At 39.8% G+C, this 18900-nt stretch overlaps 1 protein-coding gene across 3 annotated transcripts in view; it reads right to left on the bottom strand.

The window, feature by feature from the left end:
- Positions 1-3496: 3496 nt before the first annotated feature.
- RNF130 (ring finger protein 130) overlaps positions 3497-18900 on the bottom strand; it is a 108282-nt gene continuing 92878 nt past the window's right edge. Inside the window, exons 6-9 of one of the 3 annotated variants that reach the window (XM_022563401.2) lie at positions 16112-16208; positions 14163-14367; positions 10832-10925; positions 3497-3689 (exon numbers count right to left, since the gene is read on the bottom strand). In XM_022563401.2, the coding sequence (XP_022419109.1) occupies positions 3674-3689; positions 10832-10925; positions 14163-14367; positions 16112-16208 (412 nt within the window). In that variant the 3' untranslated portion in view covers positions 3497-3673. The remainder of the gene's footprint in view (positions 3690-10831; positions 10926-14162; positions 14368-16111; positions 16209-18900) is intronic. The other 2 variants (XM_022563402.2, XM_089909815.1) reach the window with 2 other exon arrangements.

Here is an 18900-nt window from a genome sequence, read left to right as displayed (position 1 = left end):
CAATATTCCTCATTGAATATAGATATAAAAATCCTCAGCAAAATACTAGGAAACTGAATCCTGAAACATAGAAAAACATAATCCTATTATGACCAACTGGGATTTATCTCAGGAATGTAAGGTTGGTTCAACATATGAAAATCAATTAATATATCATATTAATAAAATAAGACAAAAACCACACGATCATCTCAACAGGTACAGAAAAAGCATTTGACAGAACCCAAACTCGTTTATGATAAAAACACTCAACAAGCTAGAAGCAAAAGGGAACTTTTCAACCTGATAAAAGGACATCAGTGAAAATCCCACAGCTAAAATCATACTCAACAGTGATAAGACTAAACGCTTTTCCCTCAAGATCAGGAACAAGACAGATGTCTGCTTGTACCACTTCTATTCAACATTCTACTAATGAAGGCTCTAGCCAGGGGCAATTAAGAAAATGAAATAAAAGGCAGCCTGACTGGAAAGGAAGAAGTAAAACTATCTCTATTTGCAGATGACATGATCTCGTATATAGAAAATTCTAAGGCATCCACTAAAAAACTATTAGCGCTAGTAAATGAGCGCAGCAAGGTTGCAGGGATAAAAGACCAATGTACAAAAATCAATCACATTTCTGCAGAAATTAAATAAATAAATAGGAAGGCATCTCCTGTTCATGGATTGGAAGACTTAATATTGTTAAGATGACTCTACTACCTAAAATGACTTGCAAATTCAAGGTAATCCCTATCAAAATCCCAGGGGGCTTTTTTTGCAGAGATTAAAAACTGATCCTAAAATTCATATGGAAATGCAAGGGGCCTTGAATAGCCAAAACAATTGTGAAAAAACTGGAGGACTCACACTTCCCAATTTCAAACTTACTACAAAGTAATAGTAATCAATACCATGGGATACTGGCACAAGGACAGAATAGGGACCAATAAAATAGAACTGAGAGTCTAGAAATAAACTCATATATTATGCCTAATTAACTTTTTTTTTTTTTTTTTTTTTTTTGCGGTACGCGGGCCTCTCACTGTTGCGGAGCACAGGCTCCGGACGCGCAGGCTCAGCCGCTCCGCGGCATGTGGGATCTTCCCAGACCGGGGCACGAACCCATGTCCCCTGCATCGGCAGGCAGACTCTCAACCACTGCGCCACCAGGGAAGCCCCTAATTAACTTTTGACAAGAGTGCCAAGACCATTCATCTGGGGAAGAGAGAATAATCTCTTTAACAAATGGTACTGAGACAAATAAATATCCAACATGCAAAAAAAAAAAAAAAATGAAGTTGGACCTCTACCTCACATCATATACATATATTAACTCAAAATGGATGAGAGAACTAAATATAAGAGCTAAAACTATAAAACTCTTGAAAGTTTTTGTGACCTTGAATTAGGCAATGGTTTCTTAGATATGACTCCTAAAACACAAACCAAAGAAAAGATAGACAAATTGGACTCCCCCCCAAAAAACCCCAAAACAAAAAAACTTTTACTTCAAAAGATTCTATCAAGAAAGTGAATAGAGAACTTATAGGAGAAAATATTCGCAAATCATATATTTGATAAGGGCCTAGTATCTGGAATGTATAAAGAACTCTTACAACTCAGTAACAAAAAGACAAATAATCCAATTAAAAATGGGCGAAGGACTTAAATAGACATTTCTCCAAAGAAGATATCCAAGTAGCCAGCAAGCACATGAAAAGATGTGAAACGTCATTAGTCACTAGGAAAATGCAAGTCAAAACTACAGTGAGGTGCCACTTCACACCCACTAGACATGGCTGTAAGTTTTTAGAAAAAGGAAAATAATACACACTGGTGAGGATGTAGAGAAACTGGAACCCTTGTACATTGCTGGTAGGAATGTGAAATTGTACAGATGCTTGGCAAACAGTTTGGTAGTTTTTCAACAAGTTAAACTTAGAGTTAACATATACCCCAGCAATTCTACTCCTAGGGATATACCCAAGAGAATTAAAAAGATATGTTCACACAAAAATTTGTATACAAATGTTCATAGAAGCATTATTCATAAAAGCCAAAATGTGGAAACGACCCAAATGTCCATCAATGGATGGATGAAAAAAATGCAGCATATATCCATACAATGGAATATTATTCAGCTACAAAAAAGAACAAAGTACTGATACATGCTACAACTGGATGAATTTTGAAAACAGTATACTAAGTGAAAGAAGCCAAACACAAAAGGCCACATATTGTATGATTCTATTTATACAAAATGTCCTGGACAGGGCTTCCCTGGTGGCGCACTGGTTGAGAGTCCGCCTGCTGATGCAGGGGACGCGGATTCGTGCCGCGGTCCGGGAAGATGCCACATGCCACGGAGCGGCTGGGCCCGTGAGCCATGGCCGCTGAGCCTGCGCGTCCGGAGCCTGTGGTCCCCAACGGAAGAGGCCACAACGGTAAGAGGCCCGCATACCTCAAAAACAAAAAACAAACAAAAAAAATGTCCTGAACAGGCAAATCCATAGACACATAGAGTAGATTAGTGGTTTTTGGGCTGGCAGGGGTGAGAGGTTACTGTTAATGGGTATGAGGCTTCTTTCTGGGATGACAAAAACGTTCTGGAATTAGATAGTTGTGATGGTTGTACGACCTTGTGAACATACTAAAAACCACTGCAGTGGCTTTACCCTTTAAAAGGGTAAATTTCATGGTATGTGAATAATATCTCAATTAAAAAAAGAAAAGAATCTTCAACCCCCTACTGATTTGAGTATTGACTGCTGTAGTGGACCTATTACTACTAGTGGGAATATTCTCAACTCTCAGGTATGCTGAGGTGGAAGGTTGGGCACATTTACACATACTGATAATCCCTTCAAGCATAAGATTCATATAACATAAAATATTTCAACATCTTCCTCACAAGTAATGCAAAAAAACTTCATTTATACATGTAAAATTGCTCTCATCCAACTTCAGAATTCACTGTTTTTAAAAGAATACAGTACAAACTACATAAAAAAAAATCTCGGACAGATATAATTTATTACTAATCAGTTATGTATTTTGGAAAATTTTTCGTACACTCATGCTTTCATCCCACCAAATATTTATTGAGCACTTACTATGTGCAAAGCACTCTACTAGGTACCAGAGATACAGTGGCAAGTGACACAGTTAAATGTCCCTGTGGCTGTGGAGCTGACGTTCTAGAGGAGTCAGATCAACCACCGACAAAGGAACAAGAAATTATCAGAGAGTGAATGGCGACCTTGAAGAAAACAAAATGGAGCAACTCAGTTCAGGGTCCGAGGGAGCATCACCACACAGGATGTCCCCACACTTGGGTCCTACCTGGGCACAACAGGAGCCAATGTGAAAAGACCAAAAGAAACAGCATCACTGTTCCTCCCCTGGGGAGTATGAGCACGTTCTGTCTCTGAAACACACACAAATGAACTTTGGGTATGTGATCTCCAAATCAGCCTTCCAAACACAAGTGGGTGAATAACACGCAACAACACAGTCTTTTAATTTTATTATTTATTTATTTTAATACAAAGCTTTGGCATTAGCAATTTTATGAAAAAATAAAATGTACTAAAAATAAATGCTTGTGTGGCATGATTGGTAAATGATGCACAAAAATAGGTTCTTTTTTCCTTCAAGGCAATCAGTCAGAAAGCATTCTTTTCCTTCTTCAAAACCATTCTACCCTATGGAATAAAAGGAAAAAAGAGAGGTCAAGAATTAGTTAACGGGTAGTTGTCAATGTTTTAAAATAACAGAGAAAGTAATCCTAACTGAATGGTGGCCTGGGGTTGTCCCCAAGTATTTCCCAGACCAATTTGGTAAAGCCAGTAAGTCACTGGCATTTTCCTGAACTCAGCAGCTATAGATCTCAGGTCAAGTGGCTCAGTCACTTAAAAGTGTGTTAGTACTTCCAAAAGGAAGGCAGGGAAAAGTACAGGTTAACAGCATTTTGTTTAAAAATGCAGGGACAACTGTCGTACAATTTACAACTTTTCCTGGTTTGAACACATATTCTAAGTGCTGAGTGCCCTGAAATCTGTAGCTGCTGTCTTTACAATATGCTCCTGCTTTATACCTCAAACAAATATGTCATTATTTATTTTGAAGTAAGATTTGAGGAGTACAGACTCCCAGGGATGTAAGGCTTTCTTACAGGAATTCCCCAGATTTTACGTGCGTGCGTGCGTGTGCGTGTGTGTGTGTGTGTGTGTGTGTGTGTGTGTCCCTAAATCAGGTGCCTGAAGGTACCTGACATCTTTGGAAGTTTCCTGCATTACCCTCAGGCTAATGCTGCCCCCTCTGCAGCCTGGCACTGTGGGACTGCCCTAGTTCCTGAACCCTTATAGAATCTGGTTCATTTCTATGGTTCCCACATCATATCTTCAATTCTGCTCTCTTTTTTCCCGGCAGAATTCCAGACCCATACTTCAAACCTCTTAATCTTTGGTCAACATACAACTCTCCAGCATCTCCTCCCCATCATCCTGACTTTCTCCTTCAGCTCTGTATTTTCACCTAACCTACCTTCTTGCTTCCAGTCTCTACCATGAAAGCAACTTCTCAACCATCAGCAATTTTCTTTTTGCTGAAAAGCCTTAGATATCACCTGCTAGTTACAAAAAAACAGTCCAAATTCTGTAGTCTGCATACTGTCGCCACCACCTACAGCAGACACGTCAAACCACACAACTCCCTGAACCTGCTCTGCTTTTTCTCACCTTGTGCTTTAATTATGCCTGGCCTGATTTCTAAGTCACTCCCTCCAGGAAGCCTTTTTCAACTCCCTCAGGGCAAAAGCAGCAGTTCCCCTGTGTCTGTGTGATACTCCTGTCATCTTGTGCTGGGTCCGCAGGCGCTCCCTGGCTCTTCCGTCACTTCAACCAACACCGCAGTGCAGAGCACTGAGCAGTGCAGCCCCCTTCCCTTTCCCCAGGGCTCCTGCAGGGCAAGGCCTGGTGCCTCAAACACTGGGGAGATGGTGCCTAATGAATGAAAGGCTGGGTATGAAGGCCATTCACAGAAACTGCAAACAGGGCTCTACACTTGTTTATTGTAGGTCATATTTAAGACAACACATTGTTTTTATAACATTTCCTCTGAAAAACTGGATATAAGACTTTTAATGGGCAAATAAAGATTTTTAAACTTACTTTTTTTTTTCTGCCTAAGAAATTATAAACAACTATGCAGCCAAACATTAAAGGCACTTCTGAAAAATGGAAGATTGACCACTGTTAAAGACAGAAGTCCAGTCAAGGCTTCTGCTGCTGTAATCTTCTCTTTGTCACCATGTTTTTAGAAAACAAAATTTATCTTTTTCATCTGCATTATTTGGAGCCCTTAAATGGCTCTCTGGAGTAGTCAAAGACAAGCAGTGTAAAGGAAAGAGTTGGAACCAGAAATGCTGGGCTTGAATTCCATGCCCTTCTTCCTATGGCATTTCTTGGGGGTCACTCAGCCCCTCTGGGCCTCAGGGTGCTCCTCTGTGTATATATCTCAGGCTCAGAGTGGCTAAAAGAACTAAATACTAAGACAAAGAAGAGTATTCATGATCAAACTGGGGGCAAATCTTTGCTGGTATTGCTACAAAAAAGGCTGTCTCAGGAAAATAAACAATCAGAGATGTGTGCTAGTGTGAGCAAAAGTTTTTAGGTTGAAAACTAAAAATTCAAAAATCTTTAGATCAGTGTTTCTCAAACTGCAGGCTGTAACCTATTAATGGATCATAAAATCAATGCAGGAGTTCATGACCAACATTAACAACAACACAACAAAAAAGCACAGAGAAGAATAGATCAGAGAATACTGATGTAGTAAGGAAAATGTCTGTGAAACTTCTGTTTCAGTTATACATGCGGAAGCACAGTCAAAATATAAAATGTATTTCTTACAGTAGGAGATGGTTAAAAAAAGAGTTTTAAAAACATTGCTTTTGGACTTCCCTGGTGGCACAGTGGTTAAGAATCCACCTGCCAATGCAGGGGACATGGGTTCGAGCCCTGGTCTGGGAAGATTCCACATGCAGTGGAGCAACTAAGCCCGAGTGCTACAACTGCTGAGCATGCATGCACTCTAGAGCCTGCGAGCCACAACTACTGAAGCCCACGCACCTAGAGCCTGTGCTCCACAACCAGAGAAGCCACTGCAGTGAGAAGCCTGCACACCGCAACGAAGAGTAGCCCCCACTCACCACAACTAGAGAAAGCTGGCGCGCAGCAACAAAGACCCAACTCAGCCAAAAATAAATAAGTTAAAAACAAACAAACAAACAAAACATTGCTTTTGACCCTGAAGGTTCTAAAAGAGGCAGCCAGCAGAGACCCCTACCCCTCTCCTTGGGCTCTGATCTCTCCTAGGAAGGGACCATTTAGGACAGACAATTTAAGAGGAACTCTGAGAACTAGAAGGAGTCTTAGAACTTCTACCTGACTCAGGATCTGCCTCCAAACAGCTCAGCCTTGTAACTTCTGTCTGAATGCGCAGGTCCCAGCAAGCTCATTAGCTTTCAACACAGCCCATGTCAGGGATGGACAATTCTGACTGGCAGGAAGTTCTTTCTTACATGAAATGGAAATCTACCTCCCTGTAGATATCTCCAGAGCTACACAGTAAGTATCACCCTCTGTATGCACTGGCTAGTCACCACAGGACCATTATGAGTATTAAATGGGGCAATGTGGGTAGTAACAGAGCCCAAAACAAGAGTAATTTCTTGGTAGGCATACAATAAACAGTAACTGTTCTCATCTTTGGTGGTCCTCCAAATACCTGGGGACACCTCTTACATCACCCCAGTCTCCTCTAAGGTAAGCATCCCTAAGATAGAAATGATTACGTTTTCAGACTCTTTCATACTGAAATATGTCAACGTTCCTCTTAAAGAGTCCGAGCAAAACAATTCAGAAATATTGAGTAGAGAGTAAAATAGAAACATCAGTTCCTTTGACCTGGCTTAAAAATTTCTACCACTAACCTCAGAGGAGGACAGCTCAAGGGGAACACTGGTGTGGACAACTGAAGCCCAATGACCTGCCGCAGAGCTAGGGCTTCTTGGTCTTCAGTTATGCTACAGGATTTCATATTTGTTCCAGTTATTTCATCAAGTTAACCACATCAGATTCGTTTCCTCCTCCTGCGACTGTTCTGAATCTTGAATGCCTGGGCTACAATCCTCTGCAAATCTCAGAACATGATTTCTATGCATCAGAATCCAGGAACTAAAAAAGGGCTGTAGAGAATACCTAGCTGAACCTCCCATTTGACTCAAAATCTCTCCTACAACATCCACATATCTTATAACTTGTTCCTCAAATAAAAACAAATATTTTTCAAATAAATATTTACTTTTTTATGTTGAGGGAAAAATGGATTTATATAAATGTAAGCTGGTAAATGTTGGGATTTAACAAGGTTTACTTGAATAATGAAGTAGAGCAGAAAACCTCCTTTGGGAACTGAAGTTCAATAATGTTGCTTACTTAGGTACAACAAGTGTTAGGGAAGCTAATATGTATAAATATATTTAACTTACATTTATTTGCCTCTTTGACTACTATCCTGTTTAAATTTGCAAAGTCTCAAAATTCAGTAGATTTATTTGTAGTCATGGTTGAGTACTTACATAAATAGCATTTCATCACGATAGAAGGGGGTGACCCCAGATACATGGACTTTTCATTGATCTCTGAGTTAGGCCCTGAGTGAACACGCAGAGCGTAGTGAGGGAGGTGGAGTGCTTTCACCCCTAGTGGAGCAGCAACCCATGGAGGCCTGGACCTGCCTGGGTTCCGCAGCCCTGCCTTTATATATGGCCAGTACTGTTTCATCTTGCCCACAGGGTTTCACCAGTGACTAGACTGGGTCAAGGTCTTATTGACATCACAATACAATCAGTGTAACACTGTCAGAAAAGTAAACTATAACAGTAGGTAGAAAGCATAAGGTGGAATTTACTAATAATTTCCAGACAAATCATTAAAATGTGAAAAGATAGAATCTATTTATACGGAAGACTATCTTACAAATGGATGAGGTTACCCAGAAAATTGAAACAGAGCAATTAAATTGAAAAGGCAATCTCACTTTGATTGTAATTTTTTGGTGAAAGTGAAAAGGTAAGATAGGTTTCAAAGACTTCATTAATGAAGAATAATTATAAATTTATCTGCTAAAATAAACGTTTCTCCGGAATTAAACCACACAGGAATTTTTCATCAACATTTTTGGGAAAGAGACATTGAGTAAGAGTGGCTATCTTTTTTTTTTTTTTTTGGCTGCACTGCATGGCTTGTGGGATCTTAGTTCCCAGACCAAGGATCGAACCCAAGACCCTGGCAGTGGAAGTGCAGAGTGCTAACCATTGGACCACCAGGGAGTTCCTGGCTATTATTTTTTTTATCCCCTACAATTAAAAGGGTCTTTAAAAAAATTAAGTAATTACAGTTACAAAAAAAATCAGCACATAAAAGCACAACAGGAGAGCAAAACATCACCCAAAATTGTACTAAATTAAGATAATCACCATTAATATTTTGGTGACCATCCTTTCATGCATCCATATGTGTGTGTATACACACACACACACACACACACACACACACACACACACACACTCTCTCTCTCTCTCTCTCTCTCTGTTTCTCTCTCTCTCTCCCCCTCCCTCTCTCTCTCTCAATTTCTCTCTCTAAATGGAATCATGGAAATTGTCCTTCAGAGTGGTTTTGACTGAAGGCACAGAAATAATAGTCAAATGAACAATTGCAGTATCAACCCTCTACAAAGGCTAATGGGAGAAGGGATGGACTAAGACATGGATCTAAGATCTATGACTTAGATTCTGAGTCATGCAGGCATTTATGAGCGGAACTCAAACTTACAATAGGTAACATGTCTATTGAGCATTCTCTAAAATATCTGATACATGGACTGAGCACCTGGCTGATTCTGAGTGGCAGTAAGGTGACTACTAAATTACTTAATAATTCTCTAAAAGTGCCCAGTGTGCAGCTACTTGCTGTGATTTATTTTCACTCTTTTGTGAAATTTTAAAGAAGTGGGCTTACATTATCATCTAGTTTGATGGGTTGGTATGGGAGTAAGCAAAAGAGGTGACTGCAGGTGAAATAAATATTTCTCTCCAAACTGAGGTTTGCATGACAGGTACTCACAAGCTCTTATGATTCAGTATTCTACTTCATGGAAGAAAATTAAATTCATTTGCCAAAGGATAAAGGCAGATGGCCATCTTATTCATAGAACTCTGAAAGAATTGCAGAGGAATTGTTTTGGCTAACATTTATTGAGCACTTATTATGTACGAGGCACTGTGCTAAGCACTTTATATGCTAATTCTCACAACAACCCTATGATGTACTCCTAACTTCTTGTTTTATGGATGACTAAAATAAGCTTCAGATAAATATAACTGCCTAGGTCTCACAAGAAAAATATGGAGGAGCAGGGAGTCAAGTCCAGGTATGCCTGACTCCAGAATCGGGGCAATTAACATTGTGCTATGTTGAAGTAAAACTGCATCAGGTGGGCCCAACAGAAGCAGCTAGCTGTTGACCTGCTGGATGAGGCTGAGGCTACTTATCTGCAGGTTGAAGAATGCCAACTGACATGACATCCTCCCAATATATAATATGTCAAGGATGCCAAAGGGTACTTCTTACAAGTATCTAGCCAAAAGATCAGGTTAGAGGTAATAAAATCATGTCATTGGAAGTGGAGGTTACTTGCCCATTGTTTCTACAGTTGGACTATGAGTATTTAATTAAATCAATTAAATGAGCTTGGTTGGTTGTTATCAATCAATTAAAATGCCAGGACATAACTGAATATAGAGAGCACAGGAATTCTACCAATTCGGGTTCAAATTTGGGCAGTGTCCCAGGGATGCTTTCATCTTGAATTAGTTTTCATGAATACTCCTTAAAAGAAAGGACTGAATAATATCCTACAGTAAATGCCAAAAATTTAAAGCAAAATAAATAAAGCCAATAAAACCTTTTCTTTATCTTACCCCCATGGAAAGCTACTCTTGGAAAACCACTGGATCAAAATGGACCTCAACTGTTACCCAGCCCAATTTTCCATCCTCTGAAAAACGTTTTACCGACAACAGCCTTGACAAGTAACACCCAGCTTCCTTCCGCCTGCATTCTTAGTCCTGAGCACTCCCTACCCCCACGGCAAACCATCTCACTGGTAAATAGCCTTGCTGACAGATGTTCTTCTTTTTACCAAGGTGAAATTTTTGCCTTCCTGTAACCTACCCTTTGGTCCTCATTTTGTCCTATGGAAATATAGTTTATGCTTATTTTCTTTTTCTCCTGACAGTCTTTCTAATATTTGGAAGTCACAGGTCTTTCTGACTGCTTCTTTCTTGCAGGTTAAACATCCATGTTCCTTTGACCATAGGCCAGGGTGCCAGTACTCCACCAAAAGCTAAGTAGATAAGACTCCAGGTAAAGTCTGATAAGCACACAGCGAAGTGGGGCTAATCCTGTCTATGATTAGGACACGGGCATTCTCCACATACTACGACCGTATTGGTTCCCTTGGCATTTGTTCCATTGTTGATTTATTCTAAGCTTGTGGCTAATGAAAGCCCTGAGATCTTTTCTAAAGTGAGCAGTTGTTGCTGAGCAAGGTGAACTCCCAGTCAGTGTTACTGTTCATGAAATAAACTATTTTCCTAGGTATGATCCCATCAGGATCAGTATGAAATTGGTAGAAGGCAATTCTCATGATCTTTATGAAAATTACATATTTTCTTGGGATCATCTGGCACATGCAATCCAAGAAACAATTGGTTACTTACTCATTAGCATTCAAGCTAGCTGTGGCTCTGATGATCATGTAGCAGAGTGTGAGAGCACTGAGGAGGCCAAAACTGGCAATAATAAACCATTCTTCTGTTGACAAAGGAAAGGGAGGAAATCACTCTGGGGAGAAGGCTTATGTCAAATCGATGTCAACATTTCCCTCAAATGCAACGAAGCAGACGTCAACGGAGGTGTAAGCCAAGACTGGCCCAAGGAAGTGAAGCAGGAGGAGGTTTGCCAGAGAGCTACTAAGTGGAGAAGGTTAGTGGAAGTAGTGGTGAAAGCTGCAAGGGAGAAAGGAAAGCATGGCCCAAACATTTCTTCCAGTTAAAAGTCCTGAGGTTTGTGAGAAGTGTGGCCACCAAAAAGTATGTAGTAAAAAGATGTATATAAAATCGCACATGGACATAGGTTTTAAATATTGTTAATTTAAATGACAGTAAAGTGGACTAGCCATACTTATAACCTTTCTTTCTTCATTTTGTCACTTCTGCATGGCTGTGTCCCTCATTCTTAAAGAAAGGCTTAGAAATATGGAGCAGTGGTTCCCAAAGATCTCGTGGGTACTCCAAGCAGTCTGTGGGCTGGCCTTCCATGGCATTCACATCTATATTCTTTTCGCTTATGAGTGGGTTTACTTATAGTCTTTATTTAAAAAGGACATCTTATTGGTGTCTCCTGCAAAGAAGAGAACTACCCTTCACAACCCCACTGCTGGGAAGCGGCACTGGCTGTTCTGGCTTTATTAAACAGAAGTAGAAAGGGTAGGTTATTCCAACTCTTGGCTCATCAAAGAGTTGAAAACCTCTGGTACACAGAACTCTAAAGGTTTTTATCTAGTTTCTCTCTAGATCCAGGAAATAGGTTAATATTTTCCCTTAAGTTTTCAAACTCTTTATCATCAAGGTAACATTCCAAAAACTGTACTTACTGAGAACCACAAAAATAACCTGAGAACCAATCTGACTTCCTAAAAAGTCTTAACTATATTTCCTAAAATATAAACAAACTAGGGCTGGTTTAACAAAGTGTTACACAGTAAAGTTACCTATACATCTGCAATAATGCAGAGAAGAAATTTATACTTGGAATGCCAAATGTTTATATGCGAAAGCTTTGTATAACACGGGCGTTTCTTAATCTGGTTTTCATGAATCCTACATCTATGCAAAACTGTGTGTGCCTAGGAATTTTTCTAGAAAAAGGTTATTATACTTTCACTGAATTTTAAAGGTTGTGATCTTCAAAAGGTTAAGAAGAACTGTTCTTCAGGATTCCAGGATGCTGAGTTGTTCTATGCGCATTTCTCTGCCCACCTTGGTTTACATTATTAAAATGCACAGCAAACTCTTTCATTTTAGATAACAGTGCAGCCACTGCTTCTTGGAATACAAATTCCTCATCAATAGAGTGAATTTACAAGGTTTTTATTTAAGTCAAAATAAACATTTAAGAACCCATGCAAAATCCACCATTTTTACCCACATATATTTTAAGTTAGAAAAAAATATATACTGGCGTTTAAAAAAAATTAAGAGATGGCTGATAATCAATTTCAAGAAGCTTAACATAGCATTCTTTATTTTTTTTCTTCTTAGACTTTTATACATGATAAGCAGACTAACTTTTAGAACTTCAATTATGTCTATGTTTCCAATTTTGAATATAGCATCCATACGTGCATGGCATTTCAGTTATAAAAATTAGTAACCAAAAAGAAGTAAACACTGTCGTAATAATACCCGATGGGCCCAGAGGTATTTTAGCACCAACCTACTGCAGCTGGGATCTCGGTCACCTCTGTTCTCCTCAGTGTGTAGTTAGCACAGTGCCTTGCAAACGGTGGATGCTGGTTGAATGCACTGTGGTTATTATGGCACTACAGAGCTTTGATGTTAAAGTAGAGGTAGCTTTGGTCTAATTTAACCACATGGGTTTCATTTATTAACATGTACAAATTCTGCTAAAGGTGATTAATTTGATACATGAAGTAATATTTTTATCATCAAAACATAAGATTTTGAAAGGATATTTCTATATAAAATATAATGGGATCAGTACTTTATGTAGTAGTAGGTGCTCAATAAATGTCGATCAATGAAGGACCTACCAAAAACTCATTAGTAAACAGACAACCTTTGTCTCCTTTATTATTGTTAGATCAATTTTTAAAAATCTAGCCCATAAAACCTAAATGTCAAAGCAGGACAACATGAAATGCTGTTAAAACAAACCATTGGTAAATGGTAAGAAATCAGTCAAATTGTCTCAAAGAATAGTTTTACTTATTTTATAACTGAATGAAGTCTCCTTGAGTTTAGAAAATGAGAAAATAAAACTTGGGAAATCATTTTCTAACAATAATTTTTGGTTAGTTAAGATCACGTATACTTCAATTGAATAGACCACACAAGTCTTACTATTTAAGGGAAAACTCTTTTTAACAGCTTTATCCATTTTACTGACTCCCAGAGTTGAGAGGAGTCCCATTAGGGTTAGGGCTCGAAGATATAGGTAAGCAACAGCATATACTGAAAAAGGCAGCACCAGAGTGATGACGAGGAAGATGGGTTGAAAGGTTGTTAGATGAAAATAACACATAAAGAATGGATTGAAAACAGCTGGCTTGTTACGGGGTGAATGTCCACGAGGCCCACTCGCACGCCTGCCAGCCCACTCATACTTTGGCAAGGCCATCAAAACATTCAGAGCATTTTTTTTTCTTCTCGTCAACAGTTCAACAATCATGACGTTCATAATTAGCCCAGAGCATATTTAAAAAGATTACCTTTTGGGTCTTCTCACACTTCTTGTACAATTATACCAAAGAGGTAAGTGCTAAGACACCAAATTTCATAAAAGTGTAAAATAAAGTGAGCAGCAGCTGGCCATCTCAACTGTTCCTAAAGTTGTGAATTTTTAGGTTCAAATTCTGGATTAGTTTTTTACTAGGTTGTCTGCAGCCTAGGTACTAGAGACCACTGGTGCTCACAGTTACACGACACACCTGAGATGCTGCTGACGTCCTACCTTACATCCCTGTCTGCAATGCAATCGTTTCAAATCAGGCTTATAAACAGCTATTAAGACAAACCTCTGATCAACTAGTCATCAAATGGCAACTATTCCTATTAACTACACACAAGTACACAAGCTTCTTACTATAAAGGAAGTTTTGTTATTCCAAATATCTGTTTTAACAAAAGTAACCATTACTTTCTCAGTTACAGACTAAGTCACTGTCCCTGGTGATTGCCTCAACTCTCCACCACACGTCAAATACCAGCAGCAAATCTGTCCTGTGCCCTGGGCACAGGGCCCACTTACTTGTTACTGCGATGTTGATCTCTCCTGTTCTAGGAGTGAGATCCCCATCCTGAGGAAGAGGCGAGATCCCCGAAGTTCGAAGTGGCTCGAGGCCAAGGGAGTTGTCACTGGCGAGGTCACCTAGGGCTGATCTTCGGTTAACTGCTTGGGTTCTGGTGAGTCTTTCCATATCAAATGCTACGTTATCAGTACATGGCAAATTTGGCTGCAAAATATTTCCAGATTAAAAGTACTTGTAAGATTAACAAATCGTTTTATACAATTCTAAATGTTTGACATCCTGCTGCAAAGACTTTACCAAGTTTTTTCCAGATGATTTCCTCTCATTACTCTCCCCATCTACACCTTCCACTCTAATTCCAAGAATTTTTATTTAAAAGAAACAGATGATTTCTTCCCCAAAATGGTACTAAGGAAAGCCAAAATCCATTGCAGAACTGAGAAAATTGAACACTTCATCTTTATAAAGTGACAACCTTTTGTGGACATGGCTCACAGGCAGAGGGATTCATTATTATAAAGCTGACAAACAGTGCAGTGTATCACTGGCTCGTATGTTAATACAGGTAACATAAAATATCCTTTCACCCTATTAACTTCTCTGTAATACCCCCATCTATCTGCTAGTCAGTTTTTAAATATCTTCTATCTTTAAACATAAGTAAAGCATACAACCAAGAGCAGATCAACATTGAAAAGACTTTTGAACTCTAAGAAAACTATGTTTCAAAACCTAAGCACTGGGACTTCCCTGGGGGCACCGTGGTTAAGACTCTGCGCTCCCAATGCAGGGGGCCTGGGTTCGATTCCTGGTCAGGGAACTAGATCCCACATGCATGTCGCAACTAAGAGTTCACATGCCACAACTAAGGAGCCCGCCTGTCACAACTAAGACCCAGCACAACAACAAAAAAAACCTAAGCATCTAATGCTGAAGAAGAGTGTAGTACAGAGCTGCTGTGGGGTCAAAGCCTACCAACTAAAAAGTGGATATGAAAGGCCAGGGATGCTGCTAGACAGTCTCAAGGACGGCCCTCACCAGAAGGAATTACCTAGGCCAGTGTCAGTGGTGAAGAGGTGAAGAAACTACAACATCACTGATGTGATCTCTGGAGATGGAGGATAAATGGGACATCACTACCTAACTAGATTACATCTAAACTGTCATCTGATAACATATTTCAAATAGGACTACTTAGATCTGTAAAGCTAAAACAAGGAATTCATCTGTTGGGTCAAAATAAGCTTTCCTCTCTATATGGAGATTATTCATTCACTCTTTTATGAGACCAGAAAGTATTTCACTTTCCTCTAAAAAGCAATAATCCTGGACATACACTTCTCTTAAGGAAGGAACTGCAGGAAGTCTCCAAGGTCCTCAGTTAATCAGTGCTGACTCTCCTGGCCAGGGCTGAAGTGCCCTATGTGGCCGGCACCCAACCAAAACCCCTGCCCAGCTGTCAAAGGTCTGCCCAGGGCTGGCACTGCCCACCTTCACTGACTGCAATTACCAACGCCCAGGAGAGCAAAGCCAAATTTAAGAGGAAGGAACATAAGTGATGACATAGTTTTATACCATGCTGAATGCAGAAAAAATTACTATTGGACCAGAGTTAAAAGTCTACATTCTATTCCTTAAAAAAAAAAATATTGGAATAGAGGAAAACCACGTCCTTCTCTCTACCTCAGTTCTTCATCACACATCCACCACCCAACAGAAGCAGGCTGTAAAGTGGACTAGCACAGTTCTTTATCTGCTCTTCCAGAAGTTCCCTGAGGTGGGCTGGACTTTAAGTAATGTGGGAAAAAAGGCAGTGTTGGACTAACAGGATTATCTGGCAGAGAAAGCCAGTGCTTTCTTGTGAGACTTTTAACCATCCACTTGTGCTATGTTATGTTATGCTTAGAGATAACACTACACAAATGTATTAACAAAATAGGAAACATACCACAATTCCCAGGGCCTTCAAAATATTAAGTTTGCACATAGGACAGGTACAATGTTCACTAAGCCAGGGATCCACGCAGGATTTGTGGAAAACATGCCTATAAAAAAAATGGAGAATTATATCACAAATTATATACTAAAAATCTCCTAGGCCAAAATGTAAAGAAATGGAATTTTTAGTTAGTCTGTTTGGTACCAAGAGACAAATATTGGGGATGTATTAAAATTGAGCTGCAGAAAATCTCCTGAATCCAATCTTGTATGTTGATAGCACTGTATAATGAGTACTGATACGTAGTATTTGGCTGTTTGGTGTTTTTTACTCCACCAAATTCCAAAAAAGATTTGAGGAAAAGTAGGAAATTTATTAACAATGAAGATAATGAATTATACGCTATAAATCAGTTGTTTTCAATAATATCTAAAGTAGAAATAGAATTTCAAGAAAATATTAACCAGAAGTTAAAATGAAGAGTTCTCTATATAATTAGTTTCATGGACCTCTGTTTAAATGTCATTTAAAATATTATTTAAAAAGACTTCTAAGCAACCCAGGTTAAATGTTTGTAAAGTTATAAACATTGGGTGGTTGGAAATATTTTTAGGGATGCTCTGTGCTTAAGGATCAGATAACATTTAGTAGCAGTTTCCAGCTGAAATGTTGAAGGGAGAGAGAGGATGGGTGATTTTCTCTCTTATTCCAGAAAGCAGAAAGTCACATCCTTGTGACTGGAAATAAATCATGGACGGTTTTGCATTCTTGAAAAAGATGCCTGTGTCCTTTGGAAAGGAGAAAAGATTGTGAAGGAGCTGTTGACATCATTTCTCAAGCTCAAGTACCTCTCCATGGTAGCTCTGAGAACCTGAAATGAGGCCACACGGAAGCCCCAGAGTCCTGGCCAAGCAGGGGCAGGGGCAGGTGCCAGGACAGATGTTCCGGGCACCTTTGGAAGCGCTATAATCAGAGTGTTCGGATAAGCCAGAATAAATTTTGAGAAAGATATCAAATTGAACCATGGTATGCCTTTTAAACTTTGTTAATGTACAATTTATATATAACTTATAAGCAGTTATATACACCTGTTTTAAAATGAAGTTTTGATTTTAAAAAGTAGGAGATCTAGAAAACTCACTTTTTAAATTGGGATTTGGAAGAAACATTCATGCTTACAGCTTCAACCCAAACAACCTAACATCACTTGGTAGCCTTGTACCCATTTGTTTGGGGTAAGAATAAAAATCTTGACAATTAAATATATTCATCTAGTCTGAAATTTACAGATAATGCAATGAACAAGAACCTCATCATCCTTGGAGGCTTTTATTTAAAACTGAAGGTTTTTACTTAAGAGGTGAAAGTCATCAAACCATAGGCAAGACCTAAATTCATTCAGTATACACAATGCACTGTCACGTCTGTTTCCTGTTCCTTGCATCCAAGTATGAGTGTACTCCAAAAGGGAGATGAAGGCTCATTACCACAGGGCTCCACCGAGGGCGTGTTCTCAGATGTGGGGTTTACTCCCCAGCAGCTGTGAACTGTGCCAGTGCTGGCTGTGGCCTAACAAAGACTAGAACAAGACCTCTAGTCCTTTTGAAGATACATACCCTTTAGGTCTGACATAAATGACAGATCCTCCCCCTTGCAAGGGTGCATCTGCCTAATATCTGGCATACTTTTTGAAAGGCCTATGGACCACTGAGGGTTTAGTTAGTGTTGGGTGGCTGGGAAGGTTCTCTAAGCCAGTTCTATGTAGTGTGGACAATGGACTTTGGCCAGCTGGCAGGTGACAGAAGAGATAAGGTTTTGTGATCTCTGATGCAGCTGCTTTGGTGTGGGGCAGCTGACTTGAGCCGGCTGTTTGTGGAGACCTTGGTTTAAGCCAGCAGCGGTGGCCTGGCTTTCACCTTCCCACTCTTACCAGCGTTTTTGCTTTCCCCTTTTCTTATTGTCTGGTCTTTTCTATTACTGGTTATTCAGAAAGGAACAAAATGGTATAATCCTATATTTAATTTTTAAAGCTGCATAAGTTGAGTGTTCTCTATTTATCTGTTCCTTTAACCTTAGTTATAAATGGATTTCTCTTATGTTGGGGTTCTTAATTGTTTCCTTGTAGGTTTGCTGATCTAAAAGAAAGTATCTGGTCCCCTGCTGTGGGGCACTGTAATGAAGGAAAACAAAGACTAACTGGTTTTCTAGGGACAAGCTGAGAAAGAAAGCCTCCCCTCCTTAGCTAACTCAAAATCACCACGAAATATTTTCTTTCATAAAAAAATAACTTTTCCTTTTGACTATCTGTTTACCCCATGGCTTTCCTACCCCCTGTCCCCAGCCCAGCCAGTGATCCATCCCTCCCTCCCTCCCACACTCCCTCCTCCACCTGTGCTGTCTTTCCAGGTTCCCAACAGTCCAGCTCCTGCACCTGGCCCAGAGACCATCAGTCCGATTCCCACAGCACATCTCCCTCTTCTGAAAACAAAACCCGACAATGTTTGTCTTCACCTACTGGCCCTTCTGACACATGCCTATCACTCTGCTTCAGGTCACTGACAGAACTGTGGTGAAGAGCTGTCCTGTACTCGTTGCTTCTTTGTCACCCATCCTTTTTACCTCTTGCTTCTATCTTCTCAGGTCTACTGTTTTACCAAACTCCACATGGCCTTCCCTTCCTCCTAGGGAAAGTTCTGCTACTACAACACTCTGAGCCTTGACAAACTGCCCTTTCTGACTCCCAGCTGTCTCATCTGAACACTGCGGGTTTGGGGCGCAGTGGGGAAGGTTGCCTGCCA

Source organism: Delphinapterus leucas, chromosome 3 (assembly GCF_059928025.1).
Source record: "Delphinapterus leucas isolate spDelLeu-1000000601 "Yukka" chromosome 3, BTC_Dleu_Yukka2, whole genome shotgun sequence".
NCBI classification, from domain to species: domain Eukaryota; kingdom Metazoa; phylum Chordata; class Mammalia; order Artiodactyla; family Monodontidae; genus Delphinapterus; species Delphinapterus leucas.
This window is presented reverse-complemented; position numbering and strand designations above follow the sequence as displayed.